This window comes from Tachyglossus aculeatus, chromosome 11, assembly GCF_015852505.1.
Source record: "Tachyglossus aculeatus isolate mTacAcu1 chromosome 11, mTacAcu1.pri, whole genome shotgun sequence".
Lineage (NCBI taxonomy): Eukaryota > Metazoa > Chordata > Mammalia > Monotremata > Tachyglossidae > Tachyglossus > Tachyglossus aculeatus.
Genome location: NC_052076.1, coordinates 334,845 through 359,748, shown reverse-complemented (window position 1 = coordinate 359,748; position 24,904 = coordinate 334,845). Strand labels below are relative to the sequence as shown.

Here is a 24,904-nt window from a genome sequence, read left to right as displayed (position 1 = left end):
CATTTAGTTTCTTGTGGGCAGGGAATGTGTCTAACAAGTCTGTTATATTGTACTCTCCCAAGCGTTTAGTGCTCTGCATACAGTGAGCACCCAATATATACGATCTATTGATTTATTGATTTAGTCCCTCCCTTTAGTGGCCTCTGGCTTCAATGTCCTGAGGAGATGGGTCTGGGAAGGTGACAGTTCCTGATGGCCTGGGAGCAGGGCAGGGAGTGGAAGAAAGGAATAGAAAAAGGAGTTTCCCCGGATCTAGGGAAGAATGGAGGGTGTGAGTGTTCCCGTCACCTCCGCTGCCTTGCCTTCCTTTGTTGCTGATGGGTGACCAGGCAGGGGGCATAGTTGGGAGGGGGCTCACAATCCCGCTGTTCTAGCGGTCAAAGCGGCGGTCAAAGCCAACTTTTCACGAAACCTGGACTGTGGGGCCCAGGGCTGGCTGAACACTGCTGCCAGCTGGGTGGGGGACGCAATGGAAGAGAAGAATCAGAAGAGGGAGATTCCCACAGATGTTTCCTAAGAGATAAGCCCTGATTCTGCCAACGGAGCATGAGAGAATCGTTGTCTCAGGGACTGGAAGAAATTAGCAAACTACTTTTGAGCCCCAGACACTGGCCTGGGGCATCCTAAGTTGCTGAAGGCAGAGTCATCCCCAGGTGTTATATGGAAGATACCCGGACTGGCAGCTGGGCAAATGGGAAGCAGGTAGATGTTCGGGGAATAAGCAACCTTAGCAGATTTCCTATGCGGGCACTCGCCCGCCCCCAAGCAGAAGCGAGAGCCGTTCAGCTCACTGCTCCTCCTATTCCACCTGTGGAGGAGCCCCATGATAGCCATGGCTACCCTGCTTCCCGGCCAGGAGCCAGAAACACCATTCCAGCACTGGCCGGTATGCCCCTCCGTGTCAGACTGTAGGCTCCCTGAAGGCAGGGACCGCATCTTAAGCGCCTGTCCATTCCCCCAAGACCTTAGGGCAGCACCCTCCTCCCACGGGGAGCAGAAATGCTTCTGTCTTAGTATCAGCCACGCCACATCCCGCCAAGCCTCAGGGTGCAGGGGCAACAGCGACTGGGCTGGCTGGCAGTGGGGACAGCAGGGATGAGAACCCCTTGGGCCCCGGGCTCTCTACTGCCCACCAGCCAGGCACAGGTGGGATGCACACTTTGCTCCTCTAAAGCCAACCTAGTCACTGTACCTCACTCTCATCTAGCTCACTGCCAACCCCTCGCCCACATTCCACCTCTGGCCTGGAAGGGTCTCCGTCTTCATATCTGACAGAAGATCACTCTCCCCACCTTCAAAACCTTATTAAAAGCACATCATTTTTTATGGAATTTGTTAAGGACTTACTATGTGCCAGGCACTGTCCCAAGTGCTGGGGTATATATAAGGTAATCAGGTTGGACAGTCCATGTCCCACATGGGGCTCACGGTCTTAATCCTCATTTTACAGACGAGGTAACTGAGGCATAAAGAAGGTTACCCAGCAGAAAAGTGGCAGAGCTGTGCTTCTATAATCACACATCTTTGAAAATCTTTGGTCCCATTCTACTCCTCTCCCTGGACACCACCTTCAACCACTCACAGCTCCATCCCCTTTGCTGTCAAGCACACTAAAATCTCCCCGACTCTAAGGAGGTGGTCTCTGGGTTCCCCAGCCCCTCCAGCTCTCTTGCCATCTCTCATTTCTCTCCCACCTTCAAGAATGGGACCACTGCCACCTTCCCTTCCTCTCCACCAACTCGGACTCCTCCCCGGCCCCTCCGAGGCAACACTCTCCAAGGTCACCTCCGATGAACCTCCCTGGGGCCGAATCCAGTGGGCCCTGCTCTGTCCAATCCTCCTCAGCCCATCCGGCACTTTTAATAGTAAGGGCTTACTACGTTAAGGGCCTACTATGCCAAGCAGTGTGTGCTGAGTCCTGGGGTACAATTCCATCAGATCTGACACAGATGTGGAAATGGAGGCACAGAGAAGTCAAGTGACTTGCCCAAAGTCACACAGCAGGCAAGTGGTGGGGCTGGGATTAGAAGCCAGGTCTCCTGATTCCCATCCCTGCACTTTCTCTGCTAAGCCACACAGCATCTCGCTGGCACTGCTCCCCGTCCCCACACCTGACAGCCAACACTCTTTTTTCCTGGTTTTCCTCCAACCTCTCTGTTTTTTTTTCTGTTTCCCCTACCACCTCTCACCCTCCCAGTTGTGGGGGGGTCCCTCCAGGCTCTGCTGGGGACACCCCCTCTTCTCATTCTACGGTCATTCTCTCAGGGAGTCTATCCACTGGCCTGGGTTCGGCTACCACCTCTCTCTAGGGAGGAAGGTCTCCGGCCCTGACCTCTCCACCATTATTCAATTCCACATCTTATCTTGCCTCTTGGCGACGTTCACCGGGACGCTCCCTAGCACCTCAGATTCAACATGTGCAAAACGGAAGGTCTCACCCCTTCTTCCTCCCAACTTTTCTATAATCTCCGTCAAACCACTCGTCCATCCTCTTCCCTGCCGGCCCTGGCCTCCTCAGGCCCTTCACCTGTCACGCCCGGTTCGGTCCCCAGACCCCGCCGCCTCCCTCCAGCCCCTTTCTCTCTCTGTCCTCTTCCCCCCACGTCTGTCCCCCGTCCCCGGGGGGTCGCCTGAGAGGGGGCCGGAGGCGGGAGGTTGGAGGGTTGGGAGGGCTGGCCTTACCCTTACCTGTCCCGGGGCGGGGCGGAGCCGGAAAGAGAACACCTCCGAGCGGGCGCTGGCCACGCCGCTGTACACGCGGCCGAAGTCGGCCTCGACGGGGCCCGCGGGGGGCCCGGGGGGCGCGGCCGCCACAAGCCAGGGGACCCCAAAAAGCAGGGCCAACCCCGCCCCCCCCCCAGGCTGGGCCCCGCATCGGGGGTGGCACGGCTCCTCCCTTGTTCCCGAGCGGGACCGGGGGCGGTGGGCTCCCCCGGCAAACTCCGGGCCGGCTCAGGCTCCGGTCCCCACGGGGCGGGGCGGGGCGGGGCGGGACGGGGCGGGGCGAGGAGAGCTAAGCGAGGCTAAACGGAGCTACGAGAGCAAAGCCCCTGAATTGTGTTGGGCTCCCGGCTTCCCGAGCCGGCGAGCGCCGGGGACACTGCAGCCGCCTTGCTTCCCGCCTTCCAGCTGCTACATCTGCTTCAACCAGCCCAGCCCAGCCCAGCACAGCCCAGCACAGCCCATTATAACTCTGCCCAGCCCAGTATTCATTCATTCATTCATTCATTCATTCATTCATTCATTCATTCATCTCGGCTTCAAGGCTGTCCATCCCCTCGCCCCCTCCTACCTCACCTCCCTTCTCTCCTTCTCCAGCCCAGCCCGCACCCTCCGCTCCTCTGCCGCTGCTAACCTCCTCACTGTACTTCGTTCTGGCCTGTCCCTCCGTCGCCCCCCGGCCCCCGTCCTCCCCCTGGCCCGGAATGCCCTCCCTCCACACATCCGCCAAGCTAGCTGTTTTCCTCCCTTCGAAGCCCTACTGAGGCCTTCCAAGACTGAGTCCCCTTTTTCCTCGCCTCCTCTCCATCACCCCCGCCCTACCTCCTTCCCCTCACCATAGCACCTGTATATATGTTTGTGCAGATTTATTACTCTATTTATTTTACTTGTACATATTTACTACTCTATTTTGTTAATGATGTGCATCTAGCTTTATTTCTATTTATTCTGACGACTTGACACCTGTCCACATGTTTTGTTTTGTTGTCTGTCTCCCCCTTCTAGACTGTGAGCCCGTTGTTGGGTAGGGACCGTCTCTATATGTTGCCGACTTGTACTTCCCAAACGCTTAGTACAGTGCTTTGCACACAGTAAGCACACAGAATTCATTCAATCGTATTTATTGAGCGCTTACTGTGTGCAGAGCAGTAAGCACACAGAATTCATTGTCATGTGTGCAGAGCACTGTACTAAGCGCTTGGGAAGTACAAGTCGGCAACATATAGAGACAGTCCCTACCCAACAATGGGCTCACAGTCTAGAAAGGACTAGTCTAGATAGTCTAGCTCAGCCCAGCCTAGCCCAGCACAGCACAGCACAGCACAACTTCCCTCTCTGCTCCCTGCTGCATCTTCCATTTGACTTCAAGACGGGAAACCCAGGGTGTTTGTGTTTGGGGGGGTCGGGGGGCATTATGCAAGGCGGTGTAGAGCCTGGGGTGGAAGGGGTGGCTCCGGAGGGGGATTCAGGACGGAGAGAAATGAACAGAACGGTCACAGCCTTCCCCTTACCAGTTCTACTGGAAACTCAAACAGCGGATCCCGAAAAGGAATCTAAGCGTCCAGTACTGAACCGGAGCCAGTGCGACCAGATCCCCAGTATAGTAGTCTGCTCACTATAGAGCTATACAGTCAAAGTGCTCTGTTCAGCATAGAGCTATAGAGACACAGAAGGGGTTCCTGATGGAAAAATTCCCTTCTTCTAGACTGTGAGCCCACTGTTGGGTAGGGACCGTCTCTATATGTTGCCAACTTGTACTTCCCAAGCGCTTAGTACAGTGCTCTGCACACAGTAAGCGCTCAATAAATATGATTGATTGATTGATAAGGGGAGTGAGGAGACAGGGCGGGGTGTGTGTGTGTGTGTTTGCGCGCGCGCAAAGGCCAATAAGAGATCTGTAGTCCCAACCACACTAAGACTGTCCAATACACACCTGCTCTGTAAATAAAAAGCACCCAGTTCAGAGCAAGGCACTCATTATGGTATCTTGTACCCAGTAGGTTCCCAGGACAGTACAGTAACCACCATACGGACCGTATGCTACGGACAGTAGACACAAAAGTGGGCTGGGTTGTAGAAGAAGAGAAGCGAGGTGAGGTAGGGGTCAAGGTGATGGGGTGCTTTAAAGCCAATCGTGAGAAGTTTTGGTTTGTTATGGAGGTGGCCAGGCAACCGCTGGAGATTTTCTAGGAGGGGAGTGATCTGTCCTGAAAGTTTTTATATAAAGATGACCAGGGCAGCGGAATGAAGTATGGACTGGAGTGGGGAGAGACAGGAGGTTGGGAGGTCAGCAAGGAGGCTGATGCAGTAATCTAAGCGGGTTAGGATGAGTGATTGCATTGAGGCAGCAGTTTGGATGGAGAGGAATGGGAGGATTTTAATAATGTTGTGAAGGTAGGACTGACAGGATTTGGTGATGGATTGACTGTGAGCCCGTTGTTGGGTAGGGACCGTCTCTATATGTTGCTGACTTGTACTTCCCAAGCGCTTAGTACAGTGCTCTGCACACAGTAAGCATTCAATAAATACAATTGAATGAATGAATACGTGGGTTGAATGAGAGAGAGAGGAGTCAAGGATGACACCAAGTTACGGGCTTGTGAGATGGGAAGGATGGTGGTGCCGTCTACAGTGACGGGAAAGTCGGAAAGTCTAGGGAAGGTCAGGGTTCGGGTGGAAAGATAAGGAGCTCTGTTTTGGACACTTTAAGTTTGAGTTGATGGGAGGACAGACAAGTAGAGATGTCTTGAAGGCAGGAGGAGATGCAAGTCTGGCGAGAGGGAGAGAGATCAGGGGAGGAGATGTAGATTTGCCAGGGCCAAAGTGGGAGTGCGGGGGGTTTTTTCTCTTCATGGTTTTTGTTAAGTGCTTACTATGTGCCAGGCACTATACTAAGCCTGGAGGTAGATACAAGAGAATCAGGTTGGACACAGTCCAGTCCGTGTCCCACATGGGGCTCACGGTCTTAATCCCCATTTTACAGATAAGGTAACTGAGGCACAGAGAAGTTCAATGATTTGCCAAGGCCACCAAGTGGACGAGTGGCAGAGCTGGGATTAGAACCCAGGCCCTCCGACTCCTAGGCCCTTGCTTTATCCACTAGGCCATGTGTACAGGTAGAGGGTCGGGGTCCCAGGGTGGAGGATGGGAGTCCCGGTCTGGCAGTGGGGGGCAGGGAGATCCCCTGGGCCCCTGGTGGCTTGTCTCTTCGGTGAGTAATAATAATAATAATAATAATAATAATAATGGCATTTATTAAGCGCTTACTACGTGCAAAGCACTTTTCTAAGAGCGGGGGAGGTTACAAGGTGATCAGGTTGTCCCACTGGGGGCTCACAGTCTTAGTCCCCATTTTACAGATGAGGTAACTGAGGCCCAGAGAAGTTAAGTGACTTGCCCAAGGTCTCAGAGCTGACAAGTGGCAGAGTCAGGATTTGAACCCACGACCTCTGGCTCCAAAGCCCAGCCTCTTTCCACTGAGCCACGCTGCTTCTCTTGTAGGCAACCGATTGAGGCTGTTCCTGCTTGTAACCCTTCAGTGTCCCGTCTCTCGCTAATTCCCTGTCAGGAGCCTATAATTTCCTCCGAACAAGGCATCATTTCCTCACAATAACGTTTAGCTCCCCATCAGAAGCAGCGTGGCTCAGTGGAAAGAGCCCGGGCTTTGGAGTCCGAGGACAGGGGTTCAAATCCTGACCCCACCACTTGTCAGCTGTGTGACTTTGGGCAAGTCATTTAACTTCTCTGTGCCTGTTACCTCATCTGTAAAATGGGGATTGACTGTGAGCCCCCCGTGGGACAACCTGATCACCTTGTAACCTTCCCAATGCTTAGAACAGCACTTTGCACATAGTAAGTGCTTAATAAATGCCATCATTCTTAATCAATCATATTTATTGAGCACTTACTGTGTGCAGAGCACTGTACTAAGCACTTGGGAAGTACAAGTTGGCAACATATAGAGACAGTCCCTACCCAACAGCGGGCTCACAGTCTAGAAGGGGGAGACAGAGAACAAAGCCAAACATATTAACAAAATAAAATAAATAGAATAGATATGTACAAGTAAAATAGAGTAATAACTATGTACAAACATATATACATATATACAGGTGCTGTGGGGAAGGGAAGGAGGTAAGACGGGGGGATGGAGAGGGGGACGAGGGGGAGAGGAAGGAGGGGGCTCAGTCTGGGAAGGCCTCCTGGAGGAGGTGAGCTCTCAGTAGGGCCTTGAAGGGAGGAAGAGAGCTAGCTTGGCGGATGGGCAGAGGGAGGGCATTCCAGGCCCTGTACTTCCCAAGCGCTTAGTACAGTGTTCTGCACACAGTAAGTGCTCAATAAATATTATTGATTGATTGATGTACATATCTATAATTCTATTTATTTTATTAATGATGTGCACATAGCTACAATTCTATATATTTTTATAGAGGCTATTGGGAAGCAGTATAGCTTAGTGGAAAGAGCCCGGGCTTGGGAGTCAGAGGTCCCATCCCCCCCGCCTTACCTCCTTCCCCTCCCCACAGCACCTGTACATATGTATATGTATATATGTTTGTACGTATTCATTACTCTATTTATTTATTTATTTTATTTGTACATATTTATTCTATTTATTCTGTTAATATGTTTTGTTTTGTTCTCTGTCTCCCTCTTCTAGACTGTGAGCCCACTGTTGGGTAGGGACCGTCTCTAGATGTTGCCAACTTGTACTTCCCAAGCACTTAGTACAGTGCTCTGCACTGTAAGCAGGAACACAGTAAGCACTCAATAAATATGATTGAATGAATGATTGAATGAATGATGGCGGGACAGGCAAGAACGAGGCACGGTGAGATTAGCAACAGATTTGGCCTATCCGCCAAACTAGCTCTCTTCCTCCCTTCAAGGCCCTACTGAGAGCTCACCTCCTCCAGGAGGCCTTCCCAGACTGAGCCCCTTCCTTCCTCTCCCCCTCGTCCCTCTCTCCATCCCCCCATCTTACCTCCTTCCCTTCCCCACAGCTCCTGTATATATGTATATATGTTTGTACATATTTATTACTCTATTTATTTATTTTACTTGTACATATCTATTCTATTTATTTTATTTTGTATGTTTGGTTTTGTTCTCTGTCTCCCCCTTTTAGACTGTGAGCCCACTGTTGGGTAGGGACTGTCTCTAGATGTTGCCAACTTGTACTTCCCAAGCGCTTAGTCCAGTGCTCTGCACACAGTAAGCGCTCAATAAATACGATTAATGATGATGATGATTCCAGGCCCGGGGGATGATGGCGGGACAGGAGAGAACGAGGTATGGTGAGGAGATTAGCGGCAGAGGAGCGGAGGGTGCGCGCTGGGCTGGCGAAGGAGGGAAGGGAGGTGAGGTAGGTGGGGGCGAGGGGATGACAGCCTTGAAGCCCAGGGCGAGGAGTTTCTGCCTGATGCGCAGATTGATTGGTAGCCACTGGAGATTTTTGAGGAGGGGAGTAACATGCCCAGAGCGTTTCTGGACAAAGACAATCCGGGTAGCAGCATGAAGTATGGATTGAAGTGGGGAGAGACACGAGGATGGGAGATCAGAGAGAAGGCTGATACAGTAGTCCAGACGGGATAGGATGAGAGCATGAACGAGCAGGGTAGCGGTGAGCCCTGTGAGCCCACTGTGACTGCGAGCCCCCTGTTGGGTAGGGACTGTCTCTATATGTTGCCAGCTTGTACTTCCCAAGCGCTTAGTCCAGTGCTCTGCACGCAGTAAGCACTCAATAAATACGATTGATTGATTGTTACCTCATCTGTAAAATGGGGATTGACTGTGAGCCCCCCCGTGGGACACCCTGATCATCTTGTAATAATAATAATAATAATAATAATTGGCATTTATTAAGCACTTACTATGTGCAAAGCACTGTTCTAAGCGCTGGGGAGGATACAAGGTGATCAGGTTGTCCCACGTGGGGCTCACAGTCTTAATCCCCATTTTACAGATGAGGTAACTGAGGCCCAGAGAAGTGAAGTGAGCCCACTGTTGGGTAGGGACTGCCTCTCTATGTTGCCAATTTGTACTTCCCAAGCGCTTAGTACAGTGCTCTGCACATAGTAAGCGCTCAATAAATACGGTTGATTGATTGATTGATTAAGTGACTTGCCCAAGATCACACGGCAGACATGGGGCAGAGTCGGGATTCGAACCCACGACCTCCGACTCCAAAGCCCGGGCTCCTTCCACTGAGCCCTGCCCAACGTTTAGAACAGCGCTTTGCACATAGTAAGCGCTTAATAAATGTTATTATTATTATTGTTATTATTAATCAGCAGCTTCGATTCTGGCCCAGTTCCGCGCGCGCGTAGCCGGTCCCTCCGGCGCGGAAGAGGAAGGGGGGGAGCTCGGTAACCCCGGCAACGGCCCGGAACCGGCGGGGACGTCACTAGCAACGGGCTGGGCCTTCCCGGAGGCGGCACGGTTTGAGCCGCGCAGAAACGGCTGTTGTCGTCGTTGTCCTTCGGCCTCCGACCTCCCTTCTCCCTCCGCGGCAACGGGACACGGGAAGGGCTCTGCCCGCCCACTCGGAAGTGACTGCGTTTGGGGCTAATTAGGGTTTGGGACCGTGGGAGGGTTTGGGGGGTCTACGCCTCTTTGGAAGTGTGGAAACGTGGTTTGGGGAGACTGAGTGGAAGTAAGTGCGTTTGGACGGGAATGTGTGACCCCACTGTTGGGTAGGGACTGGCTCTATATGGTACCAGCTTGAGGGTTTGGGGGTCTACGCCTCTTTGGAAGTGTGGAAACGTGGTTTGGGGAGACTGGGTGGAAGTAGGTGCGTTTGGACGGGACTGTGTTTGGAGGTTAGTCTGGATGGGGAGAGCAGTTGTAGTAAGGTAGATAATAATAACGGTGGCGTTTGTTAAGCGCCTACTATATGCCAAGCACTGGGCCCACTGTTGGGTAGGGACTGTCTCTCTATGTTGCCAATTTGTGCTTCCCAAGCGTGTAGTACAGTGCTCTGCACACAGTAAGTGCTCAATAAATACGATTGATGATGGTGGATACAAGGTAATCACGTTGTCCTACGTGGGGCTCACAGCCTTGATCCAGTCTTGCCCCATTTTACAGATGAGGTAACAGAGGCACAGAGAAGTTAAGTGACTTGCTCAAAGTGGCAGGGGCAGGATTAGAATCCACGACCTCTGACTCCCAAGCCCGTTCTCTTTCCACTAATCAATCGTACTTATCGAGCGCTTACTGTGTGCAGAGCACTGTACTGAGCCCTTGGGAAGTACGTGTTGGCAACATATAGAGACAGTCCCTACCCAACAGTGGGCTCACAGTCTAGAAGGCCACGAATACCGTAATTATTATTATTGTAGTAGTAGTAGTAGTTAGGGTATTAGAGAAGCAGCGTGGCTCAGTAGGAAAGAGCCCGGGCTTTGGAGTCAGAGGTCATGGGTTCAAATCCCGACTCCGCCAATTGTCAGCTGTGTGACTTTGGGCAAGTCACTTCACTTCTCTGCCTCAGCTACCTCATCTGTAAAATGGGGACTGAGACTGTGAGCCCCATGAGGGACAACCTGATAATCTTGTAGCCTCCCCAGCGCTTAGAACAGTGCTTTGCATATAGTAAGCACTTAATAAATGCCGTTATTATTATTATTATTATTGTTCTTGTTATTATTATTATTATTATTATTATTATTAAGCACCTACCAGGTTCCAAGTACTGTGCTCAGCACTGAGGTAGATAGCCGATAATCAGGTGGGGCCCCAAAGACGGGGAGAGCTGGGATCTGGTTTTGCCAGCGAGGAGACTGAATCCAGAGGTTAAGTGACTTGACCCATTGTAATTATCATTGTGTCTGTTGCACTGTTTCATGTTTGTACTGTTTCATGTTAACTTAGGTGGCTGTTGCCAGCCTTCCTTGCTTCGTTCTTATATCGTGAGCCTTTGGGGGCCAGGGTTTGTGTCTGAATTTCATCCACATTTTTTTTCCCAGTTTCTAGTACAGTGGTTTTCAGGTTTCATTCACATTTCATACAAATTTTTTCCCCCGGTGTCTAGTATAGTGCTTTTCCCAGTAAATGCCATTGGATGAATGAATGGATGCATGAGTGAAGCTGCACAGTGGCAGAGCGGGATCCAGAGCCTGGTGGTTCTGATTTTCAGCACTGATTTCTTTCTACTAACCCATAGAGAATATGGAAAAAGTAGGATGTAAAATGTCCCAAAGTAACTAAAATTGTTGGAGGAATTTTCCAGCCCCCAAGCAAATAATTGCATTTATCACAGGGTTAATAATCTCCCTGTATAATTGAGTGAAAGTGTCGCTGGTCCTCCCTTAGCTCGCTACCTTCAAGTTCTTTACTGTGATCTGAGTGGCGACACTTGGTCAGTCGCCTTTCCTTTTGTGTCATACTGTAGTTGCCATCAGCTCTCTTGGTTTTTGCAAAAGTAAAGAAACAACTGTTGGGTAACTGTGTCCTTGGGAATGGCACATTCTTATTTCAAAAGTGTTTTCTTCTTGAATGTAAAAGGTTGCCATTCTTTGCCATTCCTCGCAGATGTCGTTCGTGAGGGGGAGTCGTCCCTTCGGACCCCGGGCAGGTGGAAGGAAAGTGGTGAAGGTTAAAAGGAAGAAACCTTCCCTGAGGCAGGAATGGGATGTAAGTCTGGGGGGCCAGGGAGGCCGAACTGTGATCCGGGAAGTCCTCATTGTGGTGCCTGAGACCTAGGGGAGTTCTGATTCGCAACCCCAAAGCTTTTTGGCCTTTGGGAAGCTTCAGGCATAGAAGCCATTCCCTGGCTTCACCAAACTTGCTGAGCCCGGCACGCTCTGCAGCTTCTACCCTGTTGGCTGACTGGAAGCCTTTGCTTTCTCCTCCTCCCTCAGAGCTGCTGGGGTCGGGAGATGGGTTGTGAAGAGGAGAGTTAGGCTAGAGATGTGAGTTGCCTGATTTAGACGTAAGATGCCAGCCCATGTGGTTCTTCAGTTTTCAGACTGTGAACCCAGTGAGCCAGCCCTCCCCTCCACACCACCTGTGAGTAGTCTGGGGGCCCTGGGCCCTCTTCTCTGAGGAAAGCTAGTCCACTTGCGACATGAGGCTCTTCAGGAAGCCATGAACTCACAGGCACGTATTCAATAGCCTATGCTTCACATTGTACAAACTATTTTTGCAGAGTACCGTGAGCGATTTGTCGGTGCACAGGGCCACTCCTGAAGACCTGGTAAGTTGGAAAATGATGAACCACACCGTTCACCTTCTCATTCACTTTGGGAGGAAGGTGGATGGGATTCAGCTTAAGACTTCTCTAGTAATAATAATAATGAAGATGGTATTTGTTAAGCGCTTACTATGTGCAAAGCACTGTTCTGAGCACTGGGGAGGTTACAAGGTGATCAGGTTGTCCCACAGGGGCTCACAGTTTTAATCCCCATTTTACAGGTGAGGTAACTGAGGCACAGAGAAGTTAAGTGACTTGCCCAAAGTCACCCAGCTGACAGTTGGCGGAGCCGGGATTTGAACCCATGACCTCAGACTCCAAAGCCCATGCTCTTTCCACTGAACCGTGCTGTTTCTATCGAAGGGTTCACTCGGGGCAGCTTGAAGCAGCGCCTGGGCCCCAGAGGGGGCCCCTCCAAGCCCTGTCCTGTCTGAGTTTTCCAAAATGCCGGGGAGGGCAGACCTATTCCGGAATGTCCCTCTTGACTGTAAGCTTGTTATGGGCAGGGAATGTGTCTGCCAACTCTGCCGTATCATACTCTTCCAGGTGCTTAGTACAATGGTCTGCACTCAGTAAGTGCTCAGTAAATACCATCGATGAGGATGTCCTGCTCAAGGGATGGTGGCAGTGGGAGATTCTGGGGAATGTCCATCCATTGGCCACTGGTGTCCATCATGGGAAGGGACTGGAGCAGCCGTAAGTCGTTCCTTGACCAGAAGGGACTCCTGGGCTCCCTCGACTCTGAGATCCAGGGACTGCCCACCTTGGGCTCAGTGTATTCCCCAGGGTGTTCTGCTACTCCAGTGGGCTTCAGGAGTCCCGCTCCAATGTACTGGAGCTGCGTGTCTCAATGGAAAGAGCACGGGCGTGGGAGTCAGAGGTCATGGGTTCAAATCCCGGCTCCACCGATCATCAGCTGTGTGACCTTGGGCAAGTCACTTAGCTTCCCTGTGCCTCAGTTACCTCATCTGTAAAATGGGGATTAAGACTGTGAGCCCTGATCACCTTGTATCCCCCTCCAGCGCTTAGAACAGTGCTTTGCACATAGTAAGTGCTTAACAAATGCCATTATTATTATTATTATTATTATTATTATTATTACTGCCAGGGGGCCAGAGAAGCCCTCAGTCCACAACCCCCTTGGGAGCCGCTGGGCATTGGTCAAAGAGCTGCACCTCCAGGGAGCGGATGGAGACTACCCTGGGGCCCTGGAGTGGGAAAAGGGATTCTGAGGACTTGGAGGGCAGGGTGGCCACCAGGACACTAGAGGGTTCCTGCTGGTGAGTTGGTGGCACCGCTATCATGTAGTTGGGCCAGGGGACTCTTCCCCTAATCCACTGGATCCAAACTTCAGCCATCCGAATCTTCCCTATTTCCTTGGGATGAGGACCACTCCAGTAGCCTGCCAAGAGCAAGGATGAGTGGGACAGGGCGGGAGTGTCCAGCAAAGCCAGGTTTGCTCTCGCCTTCTGTCCTCTCACATCTTTGAACTCTTCCTCCCCATGGGCCTCTCCCACACCTCATTCCATCGTCCACCACCAAGCCACCTTCTCACAGATGCTGCTGCTTCCTGCTGGACCACCAGCCCCTAATTTCTCCTGGTGGCTTGCTCTCCTGAGGACCGTGACCTGAGTCAGGGATGGAGAGAGGCCCTGAAAGCACAAGGGTTTATTTACAAAAGTCTGGTCCTCTTAATATTGGGAACCATATTCTTCAGTTTGGTCCTTATTTATCATTTTTGCAAGCTCTCACCTTCCTTTGTATATCCTTGAATCACTCTGCAGCCCTGCTCGAAAAAATCAGGGGTCCCAGGACTGGTGGGCAGGAGGGCCCTGACACACCCTTTCTGCCTCCCGAGGTCCGATATTTGTGGAAATAGGTTCTTTCCTGTTCAGGTGCGTCGCCACGAGCTGCACAAATCGAGGAATAGATCTCTAGTCCATGGGGAACTCCAAGAGAAAGCTTTGAAGAAGAAGCAGAGGAAGCAGAAGCTGGATACCCCTGATCTCGGGAATAGGAGATTGGTGCTCATGAGAGAGGTGGTTTTTTCCCCAATGTTTTGCACACAGTTGACACCAAATACTCTTGAATGGATGAGTAAGTGCAGAGGGCTGGACTTTTGGGTTTGATTTCTGGCTCGGTAAGGCAGAGAAGAGTTCCAGGACAGGGTGAGCTCCTTGAGGACAGGGAATGTGCCCTTTGTTTCCGTTGTCTCTTCCCAAGAGTTCAGCACAGTTCTGGTGCTCAGGATTTGCTCAGGAAATCCTGTTATTCTGCTGCTACTCCTTCTTGGGCAAATAGTTTTCTCCAGAGGACTACTCACTGACCTCCCTGCCTCACATCTCTCTCCAATCCAGTCCTCCTAACTTCACTGTGCTGTCCAGATTATTTTTCTCAAAAAACACTCAATCCAGGTCTCCCCATTCACTTAATCAGTCATTTAGTGGTATTTATTGAGCACTTAACTTTGGGCTGAGCACTCTGCTAAAGGCTTGACCTACACCTCAAAAGCCTCTAACGGTTGCCCATCAAACAGAAGCTTGTCATCATCAGTTGTAAGGTACACAATCAGCTCACCTCTTCCTACCTTAGTTTTCTGAGTTCCTACTACAACATGGTCTGTGCACTTCACTCATCTAATGCCAACCTACTCACTCTACTTTGATCTCACCTGTCTCACCACCCACCGCCCTTGCTTACATCCTCTCCCTGGCCTTGGAAGACCCCCTTCATATCTGCCAGACCATTACTCTCCCCACCTTCCCTCCTAAAATCGCATCTCCTCCAAGAGGGTTTCCCTGACTTAAACCCTCATTTCCCCTACTCTTTTTTTAAAGATATTAAAAGTATTTGTTAAGCACTTATTATGTGTCAAACACCGTTCTAAGCTTTGGGGTAGGTACAGTTTAACTAGGTTGGACACTGTCCCTATCCCGCATAGGGCTCACAATCTAAGTAGGAGGGAGAACAGGTATTTAATCCCCATTTGACAGATGAGGAAACTGAGGCATAGAGAAGTATAGTGACTTGCCCAAGGTCAAACAGCAAGAAATTGGCAGAGCAGGATTAGAACCCAAGTCCTCTGACTCTCAGGCCCATGCTCTTTCCACTGAGCCACGCTGCTTCCCTCCTCGTTTACCCATGCACTGCAGCCTATACACTGTGTGCACAGAGCACGGTACTACCCACTTGGGAGAGTACAGTAAAACGAGTTGGTAGACATGTTCCTTGCCCACAAGGAGCTCACAGTCTAGAGGGGAGACAAACATTAAAACAAGTCACAGATATGGACACAAGTTGGTCCAAGCCATAAATTGGTCTTGTGGCCACTGTGCAGACCTTCCCAGTGCAAGTTCTTGGTCCTGAAGTCTCAGGACCAAGGTTCGACTGTCATTCCCGATGGGAAACTCCCTCCTTCTTAAAGACGACGAAGCACGGTTTCTGTGTTTTCCTTCAGGGAGCCGATCTGCTCCTCCGGGCTGGAGTCCATGACAGGCAGGCGGTGGGAGGTTGTTGGAGTGAGGATATGATGGGTTCTGTGGGTCAGAGGGTTTGCCTGCTTTGAGTGTGGTGAAAGCGGTTTGCCTTGAGTAACACAAAATTTTCTCATGGGCTGTGCCTTTAGATTTTGTCTGACCAGTATCAGATGCACGAGGTGTTGGAAAGATCCGACCAGGCGATGGCCGTGGCGAAAAACCTCTTTGGGGATGCTCCTCGCCGGCGAACAGGTAGACCAGCTGCTCCGGCAAACTGCTGTTTCCTCCCTGGCACCAAGGGTGGCCATTTGTCCAGTCTCACTCTGCATTTTCCAGATGGCGGGGGGGGCGGGGGGGGGCCGTTAGCCCAGGCTTAAGCTGTGGTGGCAGCTTGATTTTTAGCCAGCCTGGGTGCCCCTCTCGCCCAGTCGTATATCGCTGTGGCAGCTTGGTTTCTAGCTGGCCGGGAGCAACTTTTCATCCAGGCCTAAGCCATGGTGGCTGCTCAGTTTCTAGCCAGCCTGGGAGGGCCTTCCGCCCAGCCTTAGGTCGCGGTGGCAAGCCCAGTTTCCAGCCAGCCACAGGGGTGGGGAGACCCATTAGCCCAGCCGGAGGCCACGGTGGCGGCTCAGTTTCTGGCCAGATATGGTGGGGGCCGGGGACCCATTTACCCAGACTTGGGCCACAGTGGCCACTTAATTTCTGGCTGGCCATTGGAGACCGTTCTCCCAGATTTAGGCCGTGGTAGCAGTTTGGTTTCCAGCTGGCCAGGAGGGACTGTATGTCCAGTCTTAAGCCGTAGAGGCAGCTTGGTTTCTGACTGGCCGGCAGAGGACCACTGACCCAGGCTTAGGCCCCGGTGGCAGCTTGGTTTCTGGCTGGCTGGTTTGGGTGGGGCACCCGTTCTCCCAGACTTACGCTTCGGTGGCAGCAGCTCTGTTTCTGGTCTTCCAGTCAGTCCCCTTTTTGGCCTTAGCGTTTATTTTCAGGACCCAGTCTCGTTCTGCTTCCATCAGTGGTTTCTGTCGGCTTTGCTGCTGAGCCCTGGTGGCTTGCCAATGGTGCCTGTGACCCTAGAGTGAGGAGGGAGAGGGGTACGGGCCCCCCAGGGAAGCACTGCAGGGTCAGGCGGCCTCAGACAGATGGGCGCAAGATGTTCTGCTCCTCAGGGTGGGCGGGGTGGGGGAATGTTGTTCCCTATCCCATCCCAGGCAGGACCCAGGGCTTCTGCCCCATCAGCCTTGACTCAAGGTAGCCGGCTTCTGAGGTGAAGTTGTTTCCTCAGCCCCCAGGAAGGTAGCTGGGTGACGGAGGACTGGAGGACGCCAGCCAGGTCCCGAGGGCAGGGGCAAGGGCAACCCGTAGCAGGTGGGGCACTGCCCAGCTGCCTGAACCAGGGCAGGGGGAAGCTTCTCCTCACCTGCTCCTGGGGGTGCTGAGTTTGGGGCACCAACCTGCCGCTCCACACACCTCTTTGGCAACCTGGCAGATCATGATATGAATTCGCCAGAACTTGTCCAAAGCCACGTCCCAGTCCCGCCTGACGACACTCCTCTTCTTCCTCCTCTTCCTCCTCTTCCCCCTCCCTAGGGTTTCCGAATGTAACAATGGCCCCTACCTGTGTGGGGAACCCCGATCCGTCCAACCTGAACGAGGCTGCTGGGAACCCTCAGGTAATGACGAGGCTCTCCTAGCCAACTTCTGAATAGTGAGGGCAGAGGGTGGGCTAAAGCTGATATGGAGTCACATTGTTTGGATTTCGGGCTCTAACTTTAGGCAATAACAACTATTAATAATAATGAAAATAAGAAGAAGCTGCAAGGCGTCGTGGAAAGTGCATGGGCTTGGGAGTCAAAGGACCTGAGTTCTAACCCTGGCTCCGCCACCCTTCTGCAGTGTGACCTTGGTCACGTCACTTATCTCTGCCTCAGTTCCCTCATCTTTAAAAATGGAGATTAAATCCCACTCCTTCCTGTTTAGATTGTGAGCCCCAGGTGGGACAGAGACTCGTCAACCTGAATAACTTGTATCTACTCCAGTGTTTAGTGCAGTGCTTGGCACATAATAAGCTCTTAACAAGAACCATAATTGATAAGTAGTAATAGTAATAATAATAATGGTATATGTTAAGCACTTAATATGTGCCAAGTCCTGTACTAAGTGTTGGGATAAACCAAGATAATCGGGTTTGACACAGTCCCTATCCCACATGGGACTCACAGTTTGAGGGAGAATTCAAAGTGGTGGAGGGCCACCGTGACCCTTCACTGAACCTCACCATCTGTCTAGTGGGAGGGCCACTTTGGGCACAGGCGGTGATGCCGAGGGCAAAACTGCAGCTATGAGGGCCTCTGAGAGAGAATCCCTTGCTCCTCGCACACCGTCTGAACTTCCAGTAACATTTCGAAGACTTGCGTAGGTTGTCCAAAGTTCAGGGGCTGCAGGGCCACAGGGCTGTAGGGATCCTGACTTACTGTGTGGAAAAATCTCCGCTTTGTGGCGTGATGGCTTTCTAGAAATTTTCCCTTCCTCTAGCTCAACTGAAGCCTTGATGGATTGCAGTGAAATGCACTGGTTCTGTGTGGCAAACCACTCCCAAGTGATACGATGTATAGAGTTGTCCTTCACACTCATGGACAAAGATGCTGATGGAGAAATTCAAGTTGAGCTGTGCTTAGTTCCATGACCTTGCATCTACCATTGGCCCAGACCACCGTAAATGGCAACTCTGGCAGGCTGCCGGCTGTGAACAGTTTCCCATCCTCCTCCAAGCTCGTACTTTGGGAAACTTGCAGAAAAGTGCTGGGAACAAGGCTCCCCTTAGGACGTCTGCTGTGTTCCAAAACAGGCAGCCAGCGGAGGAGGCATCCAAGGAGATGGCGAGGGAACTATCGTCAGCTTTGGCGAGGGGAGCGAGAGTGAGCAGGACGGGTCTCTCAGCTTCCAGTCCAGTGCCAATGCAGCCCGGTATTCACACTTCTTGTGTCTTTTTCGAGGCCCCCAGAGTATGGTGACCTCAGGCTTGGAAAATGCTGCCTCCTGGGAAACTCGGGTGTCCTTCCGACTGGGTTTTCTTCAGGAGAAGTAGCAGGTTGTGTTCTCGGACCCCCAGATAAACCATTTTTTGACAGGTGCCTTTTGCGTTTTCTCTGAGACCACTGGCCTCTTAGCCTAGGGGTAGGGCCCGGAGTTTCAGACTTAGTCATTTCTAGCTGGTTTGCATCCCAGGGGTGAACCGGGAGCTGTTGAGAAGGGACCGGAAAACCTTGGAAGGGCAGCTTTTCTGCCTCCTGTTTCATCTCCCTTCGGTTGCAGGGTGTTGGGGAGCTAACGGTGGGAGGGAGCAAAGAGCCCCGAAAACCCTTAGGCGGAAGGGTGGCTTCTCTGTAGTCTCTCCCGCATCCCGGGCTGTTTTCAGAGTATGAATGTTATTTGCCCCACAGGCTTCTCCGCCACCTAAAGGAAGAGAATTCTGCGTTTGTTTCCCAGCTGTGGAGAGATGCACAGCTTAAAAAAGGGAAGCAGTCCCCGGCGGCAGCAGACGCAGCAGCGACGCCTTCTGTAGCTACCTGTCTGTCCCCGGAGCGGACAGGTTGGCCTTGCTGACTCTTTGCTTCTGGCGGGTGGGAGGCCACCTTGGAGAATCCCATGTTGGGGACCTGGATTTGACCCATTGTAAGGTTCCGTTGTGTTCAGATGAGACGAAATCCTTCCGGCCGGGTGCTCCCTCTCTCAGCAGCCCTGAATGCTACCAACGTGGTCCAGAGGGTCCGGTCCAGGCTGCAGGCTGAAGAACCAGCACAGAGTCCAGACTCGGCCAGCGTGGTTAGACGTGTTCTGAACCCGAATCCCAGGAAGCAGAAAAAGGCAACAGTGCAAGGTGCTTCTACTCGGGAAGGGAGGTAGCAGCCTGGCCTGGATAGAGCATGCAAACAGCCTGCCTGTATGTGTGATCCTCACCTTGTCCGCCAGGCCCAGGCAAAGCTTGGAGGGTCTCACTGTCACACAGCAGACAGGTGGTGGAGCCAGAATTAGAACTCAGGTCCTCTGACTCCCAGGCCCGAGCTCTATCCAGTAGGCCACACTGCTCCTCAGCACTGCTCCTGCCACTGTTTGTGCTTTTTTGCCTTCTGGCCTTATGATCCTTTTGAAGTGTCTGCTCAAAAAGAGTCTCCCCTTCCTCTGTAGCAGAGTACCATGCTGGCTTTCTGGGACATTTGGCTCCCAGGGATTGCCTGCAGCTGTGTTTTATCATTGCCTCTGTCCGTTATGAGATTGTAATTCAGCCATGAAGATTAGCTCTGGCCCACTGGCCCAAGGTGTAAAAGCAATCAGGAGGGACCAAATGGAAGCCCTCAGCCGGTCAGAGTTAGAAAGGGAGCCTGAGGGAAATTCTAAGGACAAAGAAGTCGCTTCTTTTTCCTCTCTCTGTGGTTGCTGTGGAGATCTGGGTTTGCAAGGGACCTGGCGAGTGTTTGATTGGGTATCTTGTGGCCACAGAGTCCCTCCAATCAATCAATCAATCAGTCGTATTTATTGAGCGCTTACTATGTGCAGAGCACTGTTCTCCAGACAGCAGAATTCCCACTGGCCCCACCTACACCTGCCCAAGTCCCTTCTGTCCCTTGAACTGCCCCTCCAACCCTTGGCTGTGTGGGGGACTCTGCCTGCCCCCCTGCAAATGTGAAGCAACTCCATTTTGCTGGACCTATTGCCTCAGGCAGGCTTAACGGTTAGAGATTTATCCATCCATGTTTGGTCTGAATTGGAAAATGGATTTGTGCAGGAAGTGACCAGGTTAATAAGCAATGAGGGGAAAGGGTTTCCTGGCTGCTTTCTCATCATAGCTCTTCCGTGGTTTTAAACTGAGGCTGCATCTCTCTTACCCAGGGAAAAGGAATCCAGGTTTACATGCTCCTTCCAAGCAGAAGTCAGATTCCCCTTCCCGGAGGCCGTTGTCCTGCGACCCCTCGAGTGGCCCCCCGCACGGCCCAGATGTCCTGAAACTCCTGACCCAGGAGGTGCAGCGGGAGATGGAAGACTATGAGCGGCTGACGGGGCGGGAGGTCCAGTCCGGGCCGGAGAGTCATGGCCTCAGCGGCTTCACCCTGTCGCTGGTCAGCGCGCTCTGTCGGCTTGTGCGCTACCTCAAGGAGGTGAGAGACAGGTGATGGGGCAAATCTTGGCAGGCACGGGTTTTGCCAACTAGTGCCCAGGGCCTGGTTCCCATTTGGGTCTAACGGGTGGATGAATGACCTACGGTAAGCCATCGCTCAGGGGCCTGTCCCCGATGTTCGTTCGCCTCGGTGAACTGGCAAGTGGAAGTGTTGACATCATTTCCTCTTAGCTGCACCAGTCAGAGGACAAATGTCAGGACCAGTGGTGTTGATCAAGCCCAAACTAGGTGCAGAGCTCTGCAGGAGGCTCGGCACACAGAGCAGGCAGGGCATCTGTCTACCAATTCTGTTTTAGGGTATTCTCCCAAGTGTTCAGTGCAGTGCTGTGCACACAGTAAGCACTCATTCAATACCACTGATTGACTGATTGATTAATTGAGGCATCTAGGGAGCTTGCGGAAGGGCTCAAAGTTGCAGCTGGTATCTGACCCTTTAACAGAAGAGCTTGAATCAGACTAGCACAGGGAGTTTGAAGGGGGTGCCCCACTGCAGGGCTTGGGCATGCCAGTGGATACTCAGTTACCATTTCCACTATCACATGCACTTGTCCTTTGGGCACTTGTGGGACTGTGGAGTTGTTTGTTTTGTTTTATGGTGCTTGTTAAGCGCCTAAAATGTGTCAAACATTGTTCCAAGTGCTGGGGTAGGTTCAAGTTAATTAGGTTGGACACAGTCCCTGTCCCCCACTGGGGCTCACAGTTTTAACTAGGAGAGCGAACAGGTATTGCGTACCCATTTTACAGTTGAAACTGATGGAAGAAGAAGTTCAGTCTCTTGCCCAGGGCCACCCAGCAAGCACTTGGCAGAGCAATTGGTAGACCCAGGATTAGAACCCAGGTCCTCTGCCTCCCAAGCCCATGCTCTTTCCACTAGGCCACATTGCTTCTGCACGTGCAGCTCTAGCCTAGCAGGACTCCTTTCAACCGCCTCTATCCTTCTCTCTGTCCCCTCCGGGGCTCCCTGGCTCCACTTCCTGATAGGAAGTGCCAAGCAGGAAGTTTATTAATATATTTATTCTAGCCGAATGGCCAGCAGCACCAGGCTCTGGCAAATGTCGAGGTTCCAAATGGTCTGAGTGGCTTGTGGTGTTTGTTTTTTTAAATAGCCCGAGAAAAAATTGAAACTTAAAAGCTTTTTGGACCCTTCAGGATTACTGCAGATTGGTTTGGCTCTCTTCTGCTCCCGCTCCCCGTCGTGCAGTGGGAATGAGTGTATGTGCTCACCGTTGGGGAGTCCGTCCTCCCGGGGCAACCCTCCATTCTTCAGTTAGGACGGCCGAACTGGACGGGCAGCACAGCTGGGCTCGCACTTCAGGGTCCCAATCCAGAATGCCTGTCTGATGGCCTGCAGCAGGGTTGGTGCCTGCCCTTGTGGGGTGCCTGCTTGGTGGGGCAGATTTACCTCTAAAGGATTTGAAGTTGAAACAGCCACCAAGCCAGGGAATCGTAAACCGGGTGATTGAAACTCTTCTCCCAAGGACACTGGCAGCCTAACCTTCGTGTCCAAATTGGAATATGACTTAATAATGAGAATCCCTCCATTTGCCAAGCATCATGGCCCCATAGCCACCAATCACTCCATCAGTGGTATTTACCTGGACTCCTATTGAATGCAAAGCGTTGTACTGAGCACTTGGGAAAGGACAACAGAAGCAAGACACAAGTGCTGGGCCTTCAGAGAGCTTACAGTCTAATAGGGGAGACAGACAAAAAGACGTTTTGTACAAATAGCGGCAGCAGGAGGAAGAAGAAAGAAATAACAGGAAGTAGTCCCGCTTTATCAAGGTGAAATAGCTGGATAAATAAGAGGATAAATGAAAATATAAGTAAAATATACAACTGTCCCTGAGTGCGGAGGATTGGAATTCAGAACAGAAGGGCTTAGGGAAGCCGTTGGGTTGATGTGATTGGGGTGTTGTAAATTCATCATAGAGGACTTCCTGATGGTGGTGGCATTTTAGGAGGCTCTGGAGATGAGGAGAGTTGGGGCCTGGTGGTTTTGGTGGAGAGGGAACACCGGGCCTGAGGCAGGGATGGTACGGGTCAGGGATTGGAGACTGGAGAATTGTGAGCGAAGACCACGTTTATGAGAAGAAGCAGCTCATGGCTTGTGGGCCGGCTTGGGTTGATCACCCTCTATCCCTGTCTTGCAGAGTGAGTTGCGGCTGAAGGAGGAAGTTGAGTCTCGGCGGCGGCTGGAAGGGACGCTGAAAAGTCACCGCGAACTGATCGACGCCCTGACGGCCGAACTCCTCCTCCTCCGCGAGGAGAGTGCCACTCTGCAGGTGTCACGGAGCTTCACGCCCTGCCCCCAACCTGACCCCGGGAATCCATTTTTCGGCTCATGATGGGGCTCTAGTCTGCCGCCTTGTAGGGTCTGCAGGTGTCACGGAGCTTCACGCCCTGCCCCCAACCTGACCCCGAGAATCTATTTTTCAGCTCATGATGGGGCTCTAGTCTGCCTCCTTGTAGGGTCGTAGGGGACTCCTGCCCTGACCCCACCATCCTGAGCCTGGGAAACCTTCTTATTGGCTCACCACAGAGCTCTGGCCCCCAGCCTCTGAGAGCTCTTGTGGGTGCTGAGCCCTGCCCCAATCCTGTTAGAGTGGCACAGCTTCTCCAGCCCTTGCTTCTGCAAAGAGCTGCGGCAAACTCTGCCTTGAAGGGCCCTGTCTGAGATTCTCCTCTCCTCCCCCAGCCGGGCTCCACCTTCTCTGCCATTGGTAGCATGGCTCCCGGCAGTTACAATCCCCCTCAACCTAGCATGGAGCTGTAAGACTAAGAGCTCCCAGAGGGCACTCACCGGGCTGGCTGGACAGCATGCACCGAAAACTCAACAAGTATTTATTCCCATTAGTTCAGTTTAAGCTTGGTCAGCTGTGCGATGAACCATTCTTGCCAGCCGCTGACCTCTGATAGCAGTGGCTGGCTGCCAGTAGCATAAATTGTAGTTCAGGACAGTGCCAGTGCTTGCAGCCTGGGTTCAAATGTTTGCCTTCCCCGAGCCCGACTCATTCGGGCTGACAGCCAAGATGGTCAAGGGTGAAGGAGCTTCCTTCTCTTCTAGTGAGAGGCTGGAAGGGTCAGAACTAGTCAGTCTGGAGAGATGTGGGCTGGAGGGGCAGGATAGGAGTTTGCAGAAGCAGGAAGGGGGTGGATGGGGTGAACACAGAATTGCTGATCCCCAAATCCCTATCACCGAGGCGAGGGGCACCCACTGGGGCTAGGCGGGTGAGAGCATCTAACCAAACAGCAGGAAATGCTGCTTCACCCAGTGTGGGGCAAGCTGGTGGGATTTCTCACGCTGGGGGCTGTGCAAGCTGAAAGCCTGACGGCTTTAGGGTCGGTCAGTTTGTCAGTGGTGTTCATTGAGCACTGATTGGGTCCAGAGCACTGTTCTCAGCACTTGGGAGAGTACAGTACAATTTAGTATAATACAGTACAGTAGGCATAATTCCCATCCTCAAGGAGCCAGCAGTCTAGGGGAGGAGCTGATCCTGTTTAGTCTGCAGTCTTAGAACAAATAAGTCTCATTATTTACTCAATTCCAGGCACATTTGTCAATGGGAAGGCAAGGGTGGGTGTCAGAAAAGTCACCAAATTAGTTCTTGTTCTGATAGACCAGAATGAACATCCCAGAAATGCCCAAAGGCTCCAAACTGGGCAGAGATGGAGTGGTGTCTTCTGGGAACTGGTCAGGGTGAGCCCCTGGATAACAGGAGATCTCCAGTCCACTGAGGCTAATTCGTCCTCTCTCCTCCCCCATAGGTGAGGCTGCCGCAGCCCATGACCATGGCAAATGAACGGCTTCCCTCTCTCACGAGAGCTGCAGAAGACCCTGCTGGGGCTGGCTCTGGGAGAGGGCCCTGCTCGGTTCCAGGAAGGGATGCAGGACTGGAAAGCACAGAGCCCAGGCCAGGTGTGTGAGTAGAAGCCGATTGGAATTTGGAGCAATCCTTCCATTCTAGTAGTGTTGGCTAGGGTATTAGCCAAGCTTAATTGGCTTAATGTCATTTGTTTTTAAGTGATGACAGCTGGTAGGAACTCAGGAATCCCTCTCACTTTAGATGTGGTCAATTCTGAAATTCTCCCCATGTATCCTTGGAGAAATAAGGCATATGGTCTTCAAACTGTGGACTCAGACCCAACAGCCAGGACGTGGGAATCCCGCCTTTATTCCATGTCCACTCCCCACAAGAGCTGACAGCCAAGATGGTCAAGGGTGAAGGAGCTTCCTTCCCTTCTATGGAGAGGCCGGAAGGGTCAGTACTAGTCAGCCTGGAGAGATGCGGGCTGGAGGGGCAGGATAGGAGTTTGCAGAAGCAGGAAGGGGGTGGA

The 24,904-nt window shown here is 52.1% G+C and overlaps 2 protein-coding genes across 5 annotated transcripts in view; one reads left to right on the top strand and one right to left on the bottom strand.

The window, feature by feature from the left end:
• Window positions 1-2,838, bottom strand: part of SIDT1 (SID1 transmembrane family member 1) — a 33,443-nt gene extending 30,605 nt beyond the window's left edge. The window contains exon 1 of the mRNA XM_038753678.1: window positions 2,689-2,838. The gene's annotated coding sequence lies outside the window, so the exon portion shown is untranslated. The remainder of the gene's footprint in view (window positions 1-2,688) is intronic.
• A 6,338-nt stretch (window positions 2,839-9,176) lies between these two features.
• Window positions 9,177-24,904, top strand: part of SPICE1 (spindle and centriole associated protein 1) — a 28,611-nt gene continuing 12,883 nt past the window's right edge. For 2 of the 4 annotated variants that reach the window (XM_038754667.1, XM_038754665.1), the window contains exons 1-12: window positions 9,177-9,376; window positions 11,254-11,355; window positions 11,870-11,917; window positions 13,810-13,953; window positions 15,540-15,642; window positions 16,981-17,063; window positions 18,239-18,357; window positions 18,834-18,982; window positions 19,127-19,270; window positions 20,281-20,546; window positions 22,720-22,851; window positions 24,335-24,485. In XM_038754667.1, coding sequence (XP_038610595.1) covers window positions 11,254-11,355; window positions 11,870-11,917; window positions 13,810-13,953; window positions 15,540-15,642; window positions 16,981-17,063; window positions 18,239-18,357; window positions 18,834-18,982; window positions 19,127-19,270; window positions 20,281-20,546; window positions 22,720-22,851; window positions 24,335-24,485 — 1,441 coding nt within the window. In that variant the 5' untranslated portion in view covers window positions 9,177-9,376. The remainder of the gene's footprint in view (window positions 9,377-11,253; window positions 11,356-11,869; window positions 11,918-13,809; window positions 13,954-15,539; window positions 15,643-16,980; window positions 17,064-18,238; window positions 18,358-18,833; window positions 18,983-19,126; window positions 19,271-20,280; window positions 20,547-22,719; window positions 22,852-24,334; window positions 24,486-24,904) is intronic. The other 2 variants (XM_038754666.1, XM_038754668.1) reach the window with 2 other exon arrangements.